This window comes from Erpetoichthys calabaricus, chromosome 4, assembly GCF_900747795.2.
Source record: "Erpetoichthys calabaricus chromosome 4, fErpCal1.3, whole genome shotgun sequence".
NCBI lineage: Eukaryota > Metazoa > Chordata > Cladistia > Polypteriformes > Polypteridae > Erpetoichthys > Erpetoichthys calabaricus.
In genome coordinates, this window is record NC_041397.2 from 160,556,083 (window position 1) to 160,572,704 (window position 16,622).

At 37.6% G+C, this 16,622-nt stretch overlaps 1 protein-coding gene across 5 annotated transcripts in view; it reads right to left on the minus strand.

Annotated features, from left to right (window-relative positions):
* Positions 1-16,622, minus strand: part of LOC114641433 (TIAM Rac1 associated GEF 1) — a 471,138-nt gene that overhangs the window by 307,976 nt on the left and 146,540 nt on the right. For all 5 annotated transcript variants that reach the window (XM_051925737.1, XM_051925739.1, XM_051925738.1 and 2 more), the window contains exons 5-6: positions 15,615-15,787; positions 13,483-13,707 (exon numbers count right to left, since the gene is read on the minus strand). In XM_051925737.1, coding sequence (XP_051781697.1) covers positions 13,483-13,707; positions 15,615-15,787 — 398 coding nt within the window. The remainder of the gene's footprint in view (positions 1-13,482; positions 13,708-15,614; positions 15,788-16,622) is intronic.

The following is a 16,622-nucleotide window of genomic DNA, read 5'->3' on the forward strand; positions in this document are numbered from 1 at the left end:
TGGGCCTTAGCTCTTCACTGTGCAACTGGGTACTGGACTTCCTCACCAGCAAACCTCAGCAAGTGCGTATTGGTGGAAAAACCTCCTCCATCATCACCATCAACACTGGTAACCCACAGGGTAGCGTGCTGAGCCCCCTGCTTTACTCTTTCTACACACATGACTGCATAACTAAGTACAGCTCTAACATCATCCTCAAGTTTGCAGACGATACCACTGTAATAGGTCTGATCAGCGAGGACGATGAGACGGCCTACAGGGAGGAGGTCAGACTCCTGGCAGACTCCAGGTTCAGAAACAGTTTCTACCCAACTGCAATAAGACTCATGAACAATCAGTAACCTTGTGTCACCTCCAATGCTACCTGCACATATACTTCTGCCACTGTCTTTATTTATTCTTAGGATTCTGGTTTTATTTACTGTATTTACTTATTTATATTCATTTATTTATTGTATTTTTTTTTTTTTTGGTCTATCTTCACTGTCTGCGGGGGCACATGCAAGCAAGCATTTCATTGTACAGTTGTGCTTGAAAGTTTGTGAACCCTTTAGAATTTTCTATATTTCTGCATAAATATGACCTAAAACATCATCAGATTTTCACTCAAGTCCTAAAAGTAGATAAAGAGAAACCAGTTAAACAAATGAGACAAAAATATTATACTTGGTCATTTATTTATTAAGGAAAACGGTCGAATATTACATATTTGTGAGTGGCAAAATTATGTGAACCTTTGCTTTCAGTATCTGGTATGACCTCCCCTTTGCAGCAATAACTGCAACTAAACGTTTCCGGTAACTGTTGATCAGTCCTGCACACCGGCTTGGAGGAATTTTAGCCCATTCCTCCGTACAGAACAACTTTAACTCTGGGATGTTGGTGGGTTTCCTCACATTAACTGCTCGCTCCAGGTCCTTTCACAACATTTCGATTGGATTAAGATCAGGACTTTGACTTGGCCATTCCAAAACATTAACTTTATTCTTCTTTAACCATTCTTTGGTAGAACGACTTGTGTGCTTAGGGTCGTTGTCTTGCTGCATGACCCACCTTATCTTGAAATTCAGTTCATGGACAGATGTCCTGACATTTTCCTTTAGAATTCTCTGATATAATAATTCAGAATTCATTGTTCCATCAATGAAGGCAAGCCGTCCTGGCCCAGATGCAGCAAAACAGGCCCAAACCATGATACTATCACCACCATGTTTTACAGATGGGATAAGGTTTTTATGCTGGAATGCAGTGTTTTCCTTTCTCCAAACATAATGCTTTTCATTTAAACCAAAAAGTTCTATTTTAGTCTCAGCCGTCCACAAAACATTCTTCCAATAGCCCTCTGGGTTGTCCACATGATCTTTAGCAAACTGCAGAGGAGCAGCAATGTTTTTTTTGGAGAGCAGTGGCTTTCTCCTTGCACCCTGCCATGCACACAATTGTTGTACAGTGTTCTCCTGGTGGTGGATTCATGAACATGAACATTAGCCAATGTGACAGAGGCCTTCAGTTGCTTAGAAGTTACCCTGGGGTCCTTTGTGACCTCGCCGACTATTACACGCCTTGCTCTTGGAGTGATCTTTGTTGGTCAACAACTCCAGGGGCCTCATGCATAACGCCGTGCGTAGAATTTGCACTATAACATGACATAAGCACAAAAGCCGAAATGTGCTGTGCTTACGCACAGAAAAATCCAGATGCAGGAATCTGTGCGTTCGCCAACTTCCGCATTCTTCCGCTACATAAATCCCGATCAGCGTGGAAATAAACACACGTGCACGCGCCTGCTGGCCCGCCCCAACTCCTCCCAGAATTACGCCTCTTTGAATATGCAAATCAATATAAATAGCCCTTAAGCCCAGCGTTCTGTGAAAAGGCAATGGCAAAAGTACGAGGAAAAATAGAAGAATTTCAGCGAATACCAAATGGAGGCAAAGAAAAACGTACTATTTGTTGGTTTAAACAGTTATATAAGCAACAAAAGGAAGCTGATCGAGTGACATAGCGTGCCGGAGAAACTCAAAAGCTCAAGTTCACAAAGTCACACAGTGCTCGAAATAAAAAAGAAGTTGTCACATATCAAAGTCGCCATGAAAAGGCGAGACATAGCCCACCGTCTTAGTGTCATATGAAAGCTTATTAGGGTACAGTGGAAAAAAAAGGCACACAATGTGAAAAAAGTAGGAAATGTCAACTTTAATCTCGAAATTTCCACTTTAATCATGTAGTTTATTTTGTCATTAAAGTAGAACATCATAAACTTCATCTTAAAATCGTTTAATTTACTAGTTTCTCAAATCTCATCGTAACTAAGATAGTATGTTAAATGCTTTGTTGTGTATTTGATCTTATATGTGCCTGAATCACTATGTGCTCTTCCTCTGACAAAACACAGAATCCATTACGTTCGTAATATTACAGCTCTCTGAATAATTAAAATACTGAGAAGTATACGTGATATCATTTTCATGATGATATGAGTTAAAGCATGTTATTAAACATGGGAACACGGTGGTGCAGTGATTGTTCATGTCTTACACAAGATGCTTACTGCACCATGCGCGACCTTCAATGAAATGCTTTATTACATAAGTACTGTACTGTCTTTTTCAAACGTACTAACCCCCAATTCCTGTCCTTACTTTTCTTTCTCCAAATACCCAACCGCCACACAATCAGCTCTGTAATTGACGTTAAGCCATCTGTAAGCTTAGATAGCTGATTCTTTAAAACTTTTAAGGAACATAATGGAACATCATAATGTTTATAATTATTCTATCCATCTATCCTTCCAGTGTCGCGCCAGCCACAGTATGAAAACAGTGCGAGGCAGAAACAATCCGTGAACGAAGCTCAAGCTCGCTAGCGCTGCGGCACTGTGTAGTTAAAGTTTTATCTGTATAATATAATCAACATATTTAACCACACAGGAACAGTAGCACTGCTTTGACGCTGGGTGCCATCAGTCTGCAAAACCGAGCGGAGAACGTGCGTACGACAGGGTATGAGGTACCGTGGAAAAGTGCGTGGCTTTACGCCAAGTGTAGGTTTTATACATCGCGATTTGAACGTGGAAACGTTCTTACGCAACATTTCTGTGCGTACGCACCGTTTATGCATGAGGCCCCTGGGGAGGGTAACAATAGTCTTGAATTTCCTCTATTTGTACACAATCTGTCTGACTGTGGATTGGTGGAGTCCAAACTCGTTAGAGATGGTTTTGTAACCTTTTCCAGCCTGATGAGCATCAACACCTCTTTTTCTGATGTCCTCAGAAATCTCCTTTGTTCGTGCCATGATACACTTCCACAAACATGTGTTGTGAAGAGTGGACTTTAATAGATCCTTGTTCTTTAAATAACACAGGGTGCCCACTCACACCTGACTGTCATCCCATTGATTGAAAACACCTGACTCTAATTTCACCTTCAAACTAACTGCTAATCCTAGAAGTTCACATACTTTTGCCACTCACAAATATGTAATATTCGATCATTTTCCTCAATAAATAAATGACCAAGTATAATATTTTTGTCTCATTTGTTTAACTGGTTTCTCTTTATCTACTTTTAGGACTTGAGTGAAAATCTGATGATGTTTCTGATGATGTTTTAGGTCATATTTATGCAGAAATATAGAAAATTCTAAAGGGTTCACAAACTTTCAAGCACAACTGTACATGGTACTTGTACATATGACAATAAAGAATTGAATTGGTATAACTCCTTTTCAGAGCTTGAGAAAAATAAGTGAATGAAGAAACTCACAACAGTATTTAATATGTCCTCACATCAGCCTTGGTTTCAGACAAATTAAAACACGCAAGTGCCATTTCCACCATTACGCTGTTTACTATCAGTTATTCAACAGGTAGACATGCTTTCACAAATTTGATACTGATATCCGTAAAAATGTCTCCTTAGGCTAAACTTTGTGGCAGCAAGATAAACATGTTTGAGCAAGATGAAGCTTCTAGTCCAGTGACTTATGCCAGCATGAAGGATATTTGATGTATATTGAGACATCCCACTGAAGTAGAATTTTAAATGTCTCCATAGTATAAATGAATATTGTTATATATATATATATATATAGTTGTTATATGCACAGAAATGGATGATAAATTAGACTGGACTGCCAATACTGATGCGCTGTGCAAGAAAGGACAAAGCCGGTTATACTTCCTTAGAAGGCTGGCTTCCTTCAACATCTGCAATAAGATGCTGCAGATGTTCTATCAAACAGTTGTGGCGAGCGCCCTCTTCTACGCAGTGGTGTGCTGGGGAGGCAGCATTAAGAGGAAAGACGCCTCACGCCTGGACAAACTGGTGAGGAAGGCAGGCTCTATTGTTGGCATGGAGCTGGACAGTTTAACATCTGTGGCAGAGCGAAGGGCGCTCAGCAGGCTCCTATCAATTATGGAGAATCCACTGCATCCACTAAATAATGTCATCTCCAGACAGAAGAGCAGCTTCAGCGACAGACTGCTGTCACTGTCCTGCTCCACAGACAGATTGAGGAGATCGTTCCTCCCCCAAACTATGCGACTCTTTAATTCCACCAGGGGGGGTAAACGTTAATATTTAACATTGTACATAGTTATTGTCTGTTTTTTTCACCTGTATTATTATCATTCTTTAATTTAATATTATTTATTGTATCAGTATGCTGCTGCTGAAGAATGTGAATTTCCCATCGGGATTAATAAAGTATCTATCTATCTATCTATCTATCTATCTATCTATCTATCTATCTATCTATCTATCTATCTATCTATCTATCTATCTATCTAGTAAAGCATAAAACATGTTTAAACACAACTTTATCTGGTCTGGACATCTATTTTGATTTAGAGGCAAGCAGACAAAATGAAAAATGTAGTAGGTTATATACTCTTTGACACTATTGACTAGTATACGTCACAAATAAAAATATATTACTGCCAATTTCAGATCTTTGTGAGAAAAGCTTTACACAAAAGATAGGAAATCACTTATTAGATAGGAAAATTCATTTTGATCAGTACTTTGACCTGGGTTGTAACCTATACTGGAACAGAGTTAATCCAGTTTAATTATATAGTCCGATGTTATTATACATTCTTTGTTTTTCAACATTTATAATTTAGTGTATAATGTAATGATACATTTAGGTACATTCAATGAATAAGTAGGTATCAATAAACTTTTTTTTTTTTTTGCCATGCCTTTTTTTTTTTTTTTTTTTTATTAATTTTATTGTAATCATTCCATACAAATAGATCAAATTTATAACAACAAAAAAAAAAAAAATTGAAAACAAATCAAACCCCACCCCTGAGAAGGAGAGCTTAGCCAAAGGAGAACTGCTTAGGGCTTTTTAATAAGGCAACAATAAACAAAAAGAAGGTAGAGATATATTTAGGTATACAAAAAATGGAGAAGGAAAATAAATGCGGTAATAGTTATTTCTCTTATTCTAAAATAATATTGATTAGATCCTGCCAGATTTTGAAAAAGTTCTGTACAGATAGTCTAACTGAGAATTTGATTTTTTCCAATTTCAAATAATATAAAACATCGGTTTCCCACTGACTTATCAGAGGAGAGTTAGGATTCTTCCAATTTAACAAAATAAGTCTGCGTGCCAAAAGTGTAGTGAATGCAATCACTGTTTGCTTGTCCTTCTCCACTTCAAGTCCGTCTGGAAGAACACCGAACACAGCTGTTAATGGGTTAGGAGTGATTGTGACCCCAAGGCTGTCTGAAAGGCACTTAAAAATTTTGGTCCAAAATGATGTTAGTTTGGTGCAGGCCCAAAACATGTGACCCAGTGAGGCAGGAGCTTGGTTGTAGAGTTCGCAGGTTGGATCTTGCCCTGGAAACATTTTGGACAGTTTTAAGCAAGACAGATGCACTCGATATGTAATTTTTAGTTGAATAATTCTATGCTTTGCGCATATGGAGGTCAAGTGAATTCTCTGCTTTGCTACCTTCCATTCCTTTTCTGATATATTGATTAAGAGATCTTCTTCCCAATGTCCTTTTGGGTCTTTGAAAGGTAGGGACTCTAATAAGATTTTATATAATGCGGAAATGGTGTTTAATTCCTCGAAATTGAGCAGTATTTGTTCCAGCTTTGTGGAGGGTACGAGGTGAGGAAAATCGGGCAGTTTCTGTTTAACAAAATTTCTAATTTGAAGATAGTGAAAGAAATGTGTAGCTGGGAGGTTGATTTTGGAATGTAATTGTTCAAAAGATGCAAATATGTTGTCTATATATAGATCTCTGAGCATTTTAATCCCAAAACTTTTCCAGGTATTAAAAACTGGATATGTTTGCGAGGGTTGAAAGAGGTGGTTCTCTTGCAGAGGTGCCGTGGATAAAAGATTTCCCATCTTAAAATGCTTTCTAAGTTGGTTCCATATTCTGAGTGAGTAAAGCAAAATTGGGTTATTAGTATATTTGCGATAACTTGCATTTATTGGAGCGCAGAGCAGGGAGTATAAAGAAGTACTACAGGATTTTACTTCTATTGCGAGCCAAGCCTGTGTATGTTCATTTTTTTGTGTCCAGGATTTATGGCTTCTATGTTTGCTGCCCAGTAATAAAACTGACAATTAGGTAAAGCCATGCCACCTTCTGCCTGAGGTCTTTGTAGGGTCGCTCTTCGGATACATGGGTGTTTTGAGTTCCAAATGAATGAGGTTATTGTTGAGTCTAATTGCTTAAAAAATGATTTATTGATATATATTGGAATGTTTTGAAATAAAAAAAAGAAATTGAGGAAGGATATTCATCTTAATAAGGTTAATTCTTCTGGCTAGAGTGAGATGAAGGGTTGACCATCTATGCAAGTCTTGCTTAATTTTTTCCATACAGACGGCAAAACTTTGTTGATAAACAGCCTTATGTTTACTTGTGATACTTACCCCTAGGTATTTAAACTGATCTGCTATGGTAAAAGGTAGGGTGTCCAATCTAATATTATATGCTTGTGAATTCACTGGAAAGAGTATACTTTTATTCAGATTAATTCTGAGACTGGATATCTTTTGAAATTCTGTTAGTGATGTTAGAACTGCAGGCACAGTGTTTTCTGGGTCTGATATATATAAAACCATATCATCTGCATATAGAGAAATTTTCTGTTCCAGTCCTTCTCTGATAATCCCCTTTATCTGATAAGAATTTTGACAGTGAACTGCCAGTGGTTCAATGGCGATTGCAAACAGCAGTGGTGACAAGGGACATCCTTGTCTGGTACCACGTTCTAGCTTAAAGTAGTCTGAGCAAATGTTGTTAATACAAACTGAAGCTTCTGGATTGGTATACAGTAGTTTGATCCATGCACAAATATTTGGGCCAAACCCAAATTTTTCCAATGCAGTGAAAAGGTAGTTCCATTCAATCATATCAAATGCTTTTTCTGCATCTAATGATTGTAATATCTCTGGAATGTTTGATTTTGCTAGTGAATATATAACATTAAACAAGCGTCGGAGTTTGGAAGATAGGTGTCGGCCTTTAATAAATCCAGTTTGATCCTGTGATATTACCGAGGGCAGCACCTTCTCCATCCTTCTAGCTAGAATTTTTGAGAGTATCTCAACATCATTATCCAGGAGTGAAATTGGTCTGTTTGATGCACATTGTAACAAGTCCTTATTTTGTTTAGGAAAGACAGTAATTAATGCTTGACGAAATGTTTTTTGACATGCTTTTTTTGCCATGCTTCAAAAACACATACCTTAGTTTTTGTTTTGGTTCATGAATAAGGTTTGTTACTGTGGTGCAGTGGGTAGTGCTGTTGCTTTACATATCCATGAGTTTGAACCCCCCACTCAGTTGTTGTCTTTGTGTTAAGCCTGCATGATCTCTCTGTATTTATGTGAGGCTTCTCACCAAATATAATGCTTTCCAACCAAAACCCAAGGATGCGTAAGTTAGGTTGACTCATGATTCTAAATTGTGCTGGTATGAACATGGGTGTGGATGTGAGCAAGAGTGGACATGCAATGGACTGGTACCTTGGTTGTACACAATGTATCCTCAAGACAGTGAATTGTGTTTAAGAAGGTTTGAAGAGTGTTCTGTTTTGCTTTCTTTTGTTATGCTAAATTTTTCTTTCACAATGAAGAAAGTAGAAACCAGAAAACAGATAAGGAATGGAAAGCACACAAAGTGAAAAGGATAACAAAAGCTCTTTGAACATTTTGTTTCAATAAGGATACAAAACATGGGTTTTCCTGTACAATTGCAGGTAAATAAAATGATACCCTTAAAATGCAGCCATACACCATAGCCTATTTACTCATTCCCAGTGACCATTCTTGCTTATCAACATTATGGATGATGTGGCAGAAAACAATGAAATAATATTTAATAATTTGATACGGCATATGGTATAGTATGCATAATTCTTAATAATACAGTTATTAAATAGCTTTTTGCCAAATGCAACAGACTACATTGGGATCTTAAAAAGGAAGTTAACAGTCACACCATTATATATTTCCCTCTATTGATATTAACTTAGTAAACTAAACCTCCTGTTAAGAAAATCATGGCCAATTACTTTTAAGGTACCCTGTGTGGAAGAATTTTAGGGTAACATAGCTTTCATCTTAAAGAAGTAGCATAAAGGGTTAATAAATGTCAGAAACATTTGCAGGCATATCAGGAAACCAGATACAGTGATTTCTCGCTATATTGCGCTTCGCCTTTCGCGGCTTCACTCTATCGCGGATTTTATATGTAAGCATATTTAAATATATATCGCGGATTTTTTGCTGGTTCACGGATTTCTGAGGACAATGGGTCTTTTAATTTCTGGTACATGCTTCCTCAGTTGGTTTGCCCAGTTGATTTCATACAAGGGACGCTATTGGCAGATGGCTGAGAAGCTACCCAACTTACTTTTCTCTCTCTCTCTCTTGCGCCGACTTTCTCTGATCCTGACGTAGGGGGTGTGAGCAGGGGGGCTGTTCGCACACCTAGACGATACGGACACTCGTCTAAAAATGCTGAAAGATTATCTTCACGTTGCTACCTTCTGTGTAGCTGCTTAGTGAAGCGACATGCTGCACGGTGCTTCGCATACTTAAAAGCTCGAAGGGCACGTATTGATTTTTGACTGTTTTTCTCTGTCTCTCTCTCTCTCTCCCTGCTCCTGACGGAGGGGGTGTGAGCTGCCGCCTTCAACAGCTTTGTACCGGCGGTGCTTCGCATACTTAAAAGCCAAACAGCCCTATTGATTTGTTTGCTTTCCTCTCTCTCCTGACGCGCACTCCTTTGAAGAGGAAGATATGTTTGCATTCTTTTAATTGTGAGACAGAACTGTCATCTCTGTCTTGTCATGGAGCACAGTTTAAACTTTTGAAAAAGAGACAAATGTTTGTTTGCAGTGTTTGAATAACGTTCCTGTCTCTCTACAACCTCCTGTGTTTCTGCGCAAATCTGTGACCCAAGCATGACAATATAAAAATAACCATATAAACATATGGTTTCTACTTCGCGGATTTTCTTATTTTGCGGGTGGCTCTGGAACGCAACCCCCGCGATGAAGGAGGGATTACTGTACAGGTCAAGTGGACGACAAAATACTGAAATATGACTAAGAGATGACTAAGAAATCAGCAGGTGTCCTGTAAAGAACCAGAATGGACAGTTGTTATATGCACAGAAATTTCAAGGGTGGTGGCTCAACTCAAAGGCATAAAAGAACCACCAGAATCTTACATATAAACGTTTACATGTGGAAGTGTGTGTGTGTGTCTGTTCTGCCCAGAAGTGAGAGGTGGAGTCAGGCTAAGGGCTCCACCTCCAAGGATACGCAAGCGAAGCCAGCACATCAGCAAACAAAACACCCGAAGAGAAAGTCACTCACTTATCAGCTATTACAGAAGTGTGGCAAGCACATTGGCAAAACAGTATCCCTTTCATTTTTCTTCCCGCTGCTACTACACAAGCGAGGTGAGCACATCCGCAAAATGAAACCTCGTAGGGGAGAGATGCCCAGAGTAGTTCCTTTCAATTACCTGATATCTCTACATTTCGATTTTTTTTCTGACAACTTCAATAGTTTCTAGGATTGGCTTACACAGCTAGTATAATATAATATATTTATTTTATATAAGTCATTTGGTTGTAAACCAACGAACCAACCAAAGTAAATGTTTGCATGAATTGACTCTGCATGTAAATTCAATAGATTATAAAATGAACCTCTATTCTTTGTTTCGCTGATCATTCTGACCATTCTGTAACAGCCTGCTTTTGAAGAACGCTCCCTCTAAAGCATTTGCCGAGGAGTAATTAAAAGATACAATGAGCTCTTCTCCTGCCTGATAACTGATTTGTCCTGTTATGAGATGTTTCTTTCTTTAATCAGATGTTAAATTACTACCACACCTGGAAGTACATCTATCCACAGTACAAAAATAATAACAGGAAAAGAAATTAAACACAAACAGCAAAGGTGTAAAATTAATCAAAAACAAAAAAGTAAAATAGCCTTAAACATTCAAAAAAAATTCAGTTCAACAACTGTTATCAACTTCTAAAGACTACCAATCAATTTTTACTTTCCATTGGCTTTGTGCTGAGCAGATGGACTTACATAACCAGTTCTGACTGCTGCAGTGTGGACATACAAAAGTGGCCATCACATGTTTGTCAACCAAAGCAAGCAATCATAGCACATTTTCATAATGAAAATATACTACACAGACTAGCATGAAGAAGTGTTATAATGTGGTCATATTACTGTAAAAGACAGAAGTACATAGGAAATGGTGTGTTCTCATCATTAGTGTGATTAGTCTTTTGAAACCGACATTATACACAGTAGTGTGCACTGCAATACACAGAGCAAAGATCATAATTCTGACGATTATAGCAGAACCTGCTTACTCTTGATAAACAATAAAGCATATTCGTTATTAGTTTTTTCAGAATCATTTCCAAGCAGTTAAGAATTCTTCTTGCAATGACTTGCAAGCAAATCGAAGCAAAGAATTTGTAGTATAAATAATATGATGTGAATACTACAGATTTTTTTAACAGAATTAGCATCCTAATAGAAACTTTACATCCAATTACAGCTGCAGGAAAATGGGCTACACACTTATTTGAATAGACTGTTGTTTTGCATTGAATTTCTTCACTATTAAATTAATATGTACGATATAAATGCAAATTTGTTGTTGTTTTCTTTATTTATTTATTTTTGGTATTCTGTAAACACTGCACTGCTGGTTAAAAATGTATAATAATTAAAGGGAGGATTTAATTCTGTGTTTTATTTCCTATGATACTGGAAAGATTTAAAGACATAAGTCTTACAGAATAGATATATATGCCAGATCTCAATTTTATATTTTTGGCTGCTCAGACTTACCTTATGTTGTACATGTTTATGTAAGGTATATAAGAAGTCTGAGAAATAAAGAAGTTATCTCCTAGCATTACACTTCTCAGACATATATGACATTGGGGGCTACTACTGGTTAAAATAAAGCACATTCTATGCATAATAATGGTGGAGATTAAATGTTGAGTCTTAATTGCCATTATTGGTGCAAGTATTAATTTTTCAACAGAATTATATGTATGAAGCAACCTCTGTACAATTGCAAGAATGTGCACCTAGAATGTGAAAAATTAATCAGAAATCTCTAAGCAGATGCATTCACAGAGCCTCTTCAGAAAATAACCAACTCAGAGAAAAAGGAACATTATTTAAATATATTCAAATAGCTGATAAGGGAAGTCCCCTCATATCAGACTGGAAGATGATTAAGTCAACCATTACAACAAGGATTGATTTCTGCCAGGCTGTAAAGGCAAGCAAGATGTAAATGTAAATGTCTCTAACATATATTTAATATCAGATTTTACAACTTAAATTACAACAAGTATATTATAGATCTGTAAGATATACAGTACTGCATCTTACTTAAGTGAAATCTGACATCCCTTTCCTTACCCATCTAGGAACTAAGAAAAACAAAAGAATGATATTAAGTAATCATTTAGTGATACTGAAGCATTCTAAAAGGGTAGCAACATACTTAATTAAGGACAACATTAGTAATTCTATGCAAAATTCTAGAGCTCCTTTTAAGTAGATTAAGAATACTTTTCCCACTGTGCTATAGTAAGTGAGTAAGATAAGGCAAACTGCCACCAAAATAATGTACGAATATATTGAACAATATATTGTTCATGAAGCAGTGATATTCCATCAGGTGTTATTCTAAATGGATTATTGTGAAATTAAACCCACTTCATAAATAAGAGAAAATTTTATTCCTTTGAAGTCTTAGAGTCCTACTTGAAAAAGTTACAATTACATCAATTTTTTTACATGGATATATTTTATATGGTAAAGGTTTGCTCAAAATTTGCTGTCAGGTTGCAAAGATTAAAACTGTGATTCCATAGTATGTAAACTATTGCTATACAGTTTTTAATTAATTTTGAATTAAATTTAACATCACATCCATGGTCATTAGTATGCTCTTATTCAACTCCTTTAATACATTTAATTGAAGTTGAAATAATGAGTGTGGATGTAATATACCTTATCTTTACAAAGAGATACTTTTTGCTCATGTTCTTCATCAAATATACAGATGGTGCAATGTTCTTTATTAAGAGATCATTTTGGTCAAGTCTACATACAACCTCCAATTCTCTGGTTGTTTACAGAAATAGCTAGTGAGGAGTGCAAAAACAATGGCAAACAAAATTGATGACAAATGTAAAATAATAATTTAGAGGTAAAAATAGTTAAGTATTTTGGTTTGCAGTGCACACTGAAATATATAAACATTTGCTTTAGAAATGTCACAAAGAGACAGCTATTAAACAAGCAGGGGGATAATCCAAGAAACTGGCTGATGTAATGTTCTTTCATGCATAAAGTAAGACTTGCTAGTTGGTATGTATACAGTTTTCATAACAAAACAAGAGCTGAATTCAAGCAATATTGAAGAACAAGGATTTAATGGGGAAAGACTTTGATTTTAGGCTGGTTGTGCTCTATGCTAAAATACCTCATGTCTTATAACCAATCAAGAGTTTGATATGTAAGCATTAATTCAGCATTATCATGCAAATTCCATTGTCTATAAATATAACCCTCTACCTGTATTTTTGACCATTTTGATCATTCTGTAACAGTCTGCTGTGATAGGTGCTCCCTCTTCTGCAGGTGCTGCAAGGGCAAATGAATGACGCAGATGGACAAAACCTCTCTGGCCTGATAACTGACTTAAAAGGTTTTATCAGACTTGTCCTGGTAGAGGATTTATTTCTCTAACATTTTTGAACTCTACAACACAAAGGGCAGCCTTGTTCACACAAACTACAGCTTCTGGTCTGCAGCATTAAAATTTTTATGTGTTAGGGCTTCAGTCAACTTTTATACAGTGTGGCATAACAACCTTTTTTTTTTTTATTGTAAGCGTAAAATGGTACAGAGTTAATTTGCTTTTACCTGTTCCAAAATGGTCTTCCTTTTCTTTGAATCAGATACGGCAGAAAGCTGCATTTCTCCCATCTTCTTCATCTTTTCATCCATATCAATTTTTTGTTCTAGTTTCTTGATCTCTGCTTTTAGCATCTTCACCGTGTCTTCCTTATGATGCTGTCTTGCTACTTCAGTTGCACAGGCAGAGTGAACTGCAGTTATCCAATTCTCTAGCTCAGTTTGATTACAAGTCTGTTAATAAAAATAAAATGACATTATAGAGGATAAATGCTACAGTTGCTAAACACATTGTTGGACCTCAGAGTATCTGCTATACCTGGAAAGCACAACACAAAAGTTTCAATGTAAAAGTGTCTACCATAAGTAAAAATGTATGACAAACAGTATTCTGGATAATCTAAAAACTAGAAAGGATACTAAGGATACTAGCTAATTTAACAAAATATTACACAAGTATTTCTATGCAACATAATTTGAACATGGTTTTGTAGCTTTATTGTCTGAATCTCAGAAACAAAATACAAACAGTAATGAAGGGGTGGCCAGCCAGTCAGAGACCAAGAGCCACATTTTTTACTGTGTTACCATAAAGAGCCACATCATACACATGGGGAAAATGCGTTAAATCTCCCTTTTGAATATGTGCCTTGATCAGCTTCAGTTTGTTGACAAACACAAACACACTTTGCACCAGGTCAGGCAGCATTTTTAACTTACCCTGCAGGGTCAGGTTCACTCTGTCCAAGTGACACAGCATGTCGACCAAAAAGGCCAGATCCATAATCCACTTGAGGTCAGAGAGCTCGGGATAGTCCTTGTCCTTCTCTTCCATTAACAGTTTCACAGCATCCAAAAGCTCAAAGAAGCGAGAGAGTACTTGGCCTTTTGACAGCCACCTCACAGTGCAGTGTAGCGGCAGGTCACCTGGAAGCCCTTAGTCCAGCTCAGCGATTATATTCTTGACATGCCTGTGGTTAAGCGCATGTGTGCGGATGTAGTTGACAATTTCCATCACAGGCTTCATGACGTTGTCTAAATTCAATGATTTAGACACGAGTTGCTTCATGTGGATGATGCAGTGTAAATTCCAAAACTGGGGAAATGTTTGGTCAGCTTTGCACAGCCCCACAAGCCCATTCACAGATCCGATCATGGCTGGCGCTCCATCCGTGGCTATTGCAGTTAGTAGAGTTCTTCTTTGATTACACAATCGTTTGACACAGACCAAACGTTTGCCAGACCGTGCAAATATTGTCAACTGAGGCTTGTCTTGTAGTTGTAGAGTTGTCACAACTCTCATCCAATGCGACACTAAAATATTCACACGCCTGAAGGTCAGAGTGCAACTGTGATTCAATAGCCGTGTTAATGTCCGATATTCTGTGTTCAACAGTGTGGCGGGACAGTTGGACGTCTGATACCATGCGTTTTAGTTTGTCGTTTTCAGGAGACAAGATTTCAACAACGTCACCGACGCATTTTTTAACGAACTCCCCTTCATTGTATGGCTTTTTAGCCCGTGCAATGTTCCAAGTCAGTTGATACGATGCGAGCGTTACGGTCTCCGAGTGCTTCGGAAATTTTCGGAAAAACTGTATCTGCTTTTCTGCCTGAGTTTTCAAAGTGACCAACTCATGCTTGCGAAGTTCAGTCCCTTTTGGAAATTCCTGGTCGATGTTAGCATGGAGTGAGCTGAAGTGGCGCTGAAGATTTGACGCTTTGAAATGCGCTAATGACACCTGACATATAAGGCAGAATGGCTTGCCATTACGTTCAACAAAAAAATATAAACTCTCCCACTCTGTTAAAAATATCCTGTGTTCATCTTCATATTTTCGTTTTACTGTGCATTTTTTCCCTGCCATTTTGAGAGCGAACTTGACACAAATTGTTTACTTAAATGATCTTGCCCCTACTAGGAAACTTTGCGGTATTTTCTTCTCACGCACATGCGCATTTGACGAAAATACCATACTGAACTCAAGTGAAGTGAACACGAACATTAAAAAAAAAACACAAACACAAACTTCGATATGAACGTAAGAGCCGCATGAGGCTCGGGAGCAGTGGGTTGGCCACTCCTGCAGTAATGTATGTTGTTATGTATAAACTTGCATGGTAATCTCAGACATACAAACCTGGAAAAGGTATGCATCACCGAGTAAATTACTGAGGCAAAAAACAAAATCTTTCTTGGGGTGCTCAGGAACAGCTTGAACAATACTATTTTCAACCGAAACTGCATGTTTTGGAATGCTGTTGTGGTCAATTCCTGATCGGTCATCAATTTCATAAAAGAATAATGTGCAACCTAAGACAAAAGGAAAATAAAACATAATCAGTGAGTAAAAGACAAAAAGTATATTTGGAGTCTTATATTTACAGATAATATATTAATTAGTAAATAGAGCAAACGTACTGTACTTCTTGCTCTGCATGAATGCCTTTGTAGATTTCAAACTGTGTTTGGGTCATTGTCTTGTTGGAATATCCAATCCCTGCGTAACTTAAACTTTGTGACTGATGCTTGAACATTATCCTGAAGAATTTGTCGATATTGGGTTGAAATCATCCGACCCTCGACTTTAGCAAGTGCCCCAGTCCCTGAACTAGCCACACAGCCACACAGCATGATGGAACCTCCACCAAATTTGACAGTAGGTAGCAGGTGTTTTTCTTGAAATGCGGTGTTCTTCTTCCACCATGAAAAACGCTTTTTATTATGACCAAATAACTCAATTTTTGTCTCATCGGTCCAAAGCACTTTGTTCCAAAATTAATCTGGCTTGTCTAAATGAGCATTTGCATACAACAAGTGACTCTGTGGCGTGAGTGCAGAAAGGGCTTCTTTCTCATCACCCTGCCATACAGATGTTCTTTGTGCAAATTGTGCTGAATTGTAGAATGATGTACAGATACACCATCTGCAACAAGATGTTCTTGCAGGTTTTTGGAGGTGATCTGTGGGTTGTCTGTAACCATTCTCACAATCCTGCGCATATGCCACTCCTGTATTTTTCTTGGCCTGCCAGAACTAAGTTTAACAGCAACTGTGCCTGTGGCCTTCCATTTCCTGATTACATTCCTTACAGTTGAAATAGACAGTTTAAACCTCTGAGATAGTTTTATGTGGCCTTCCCCTAAAC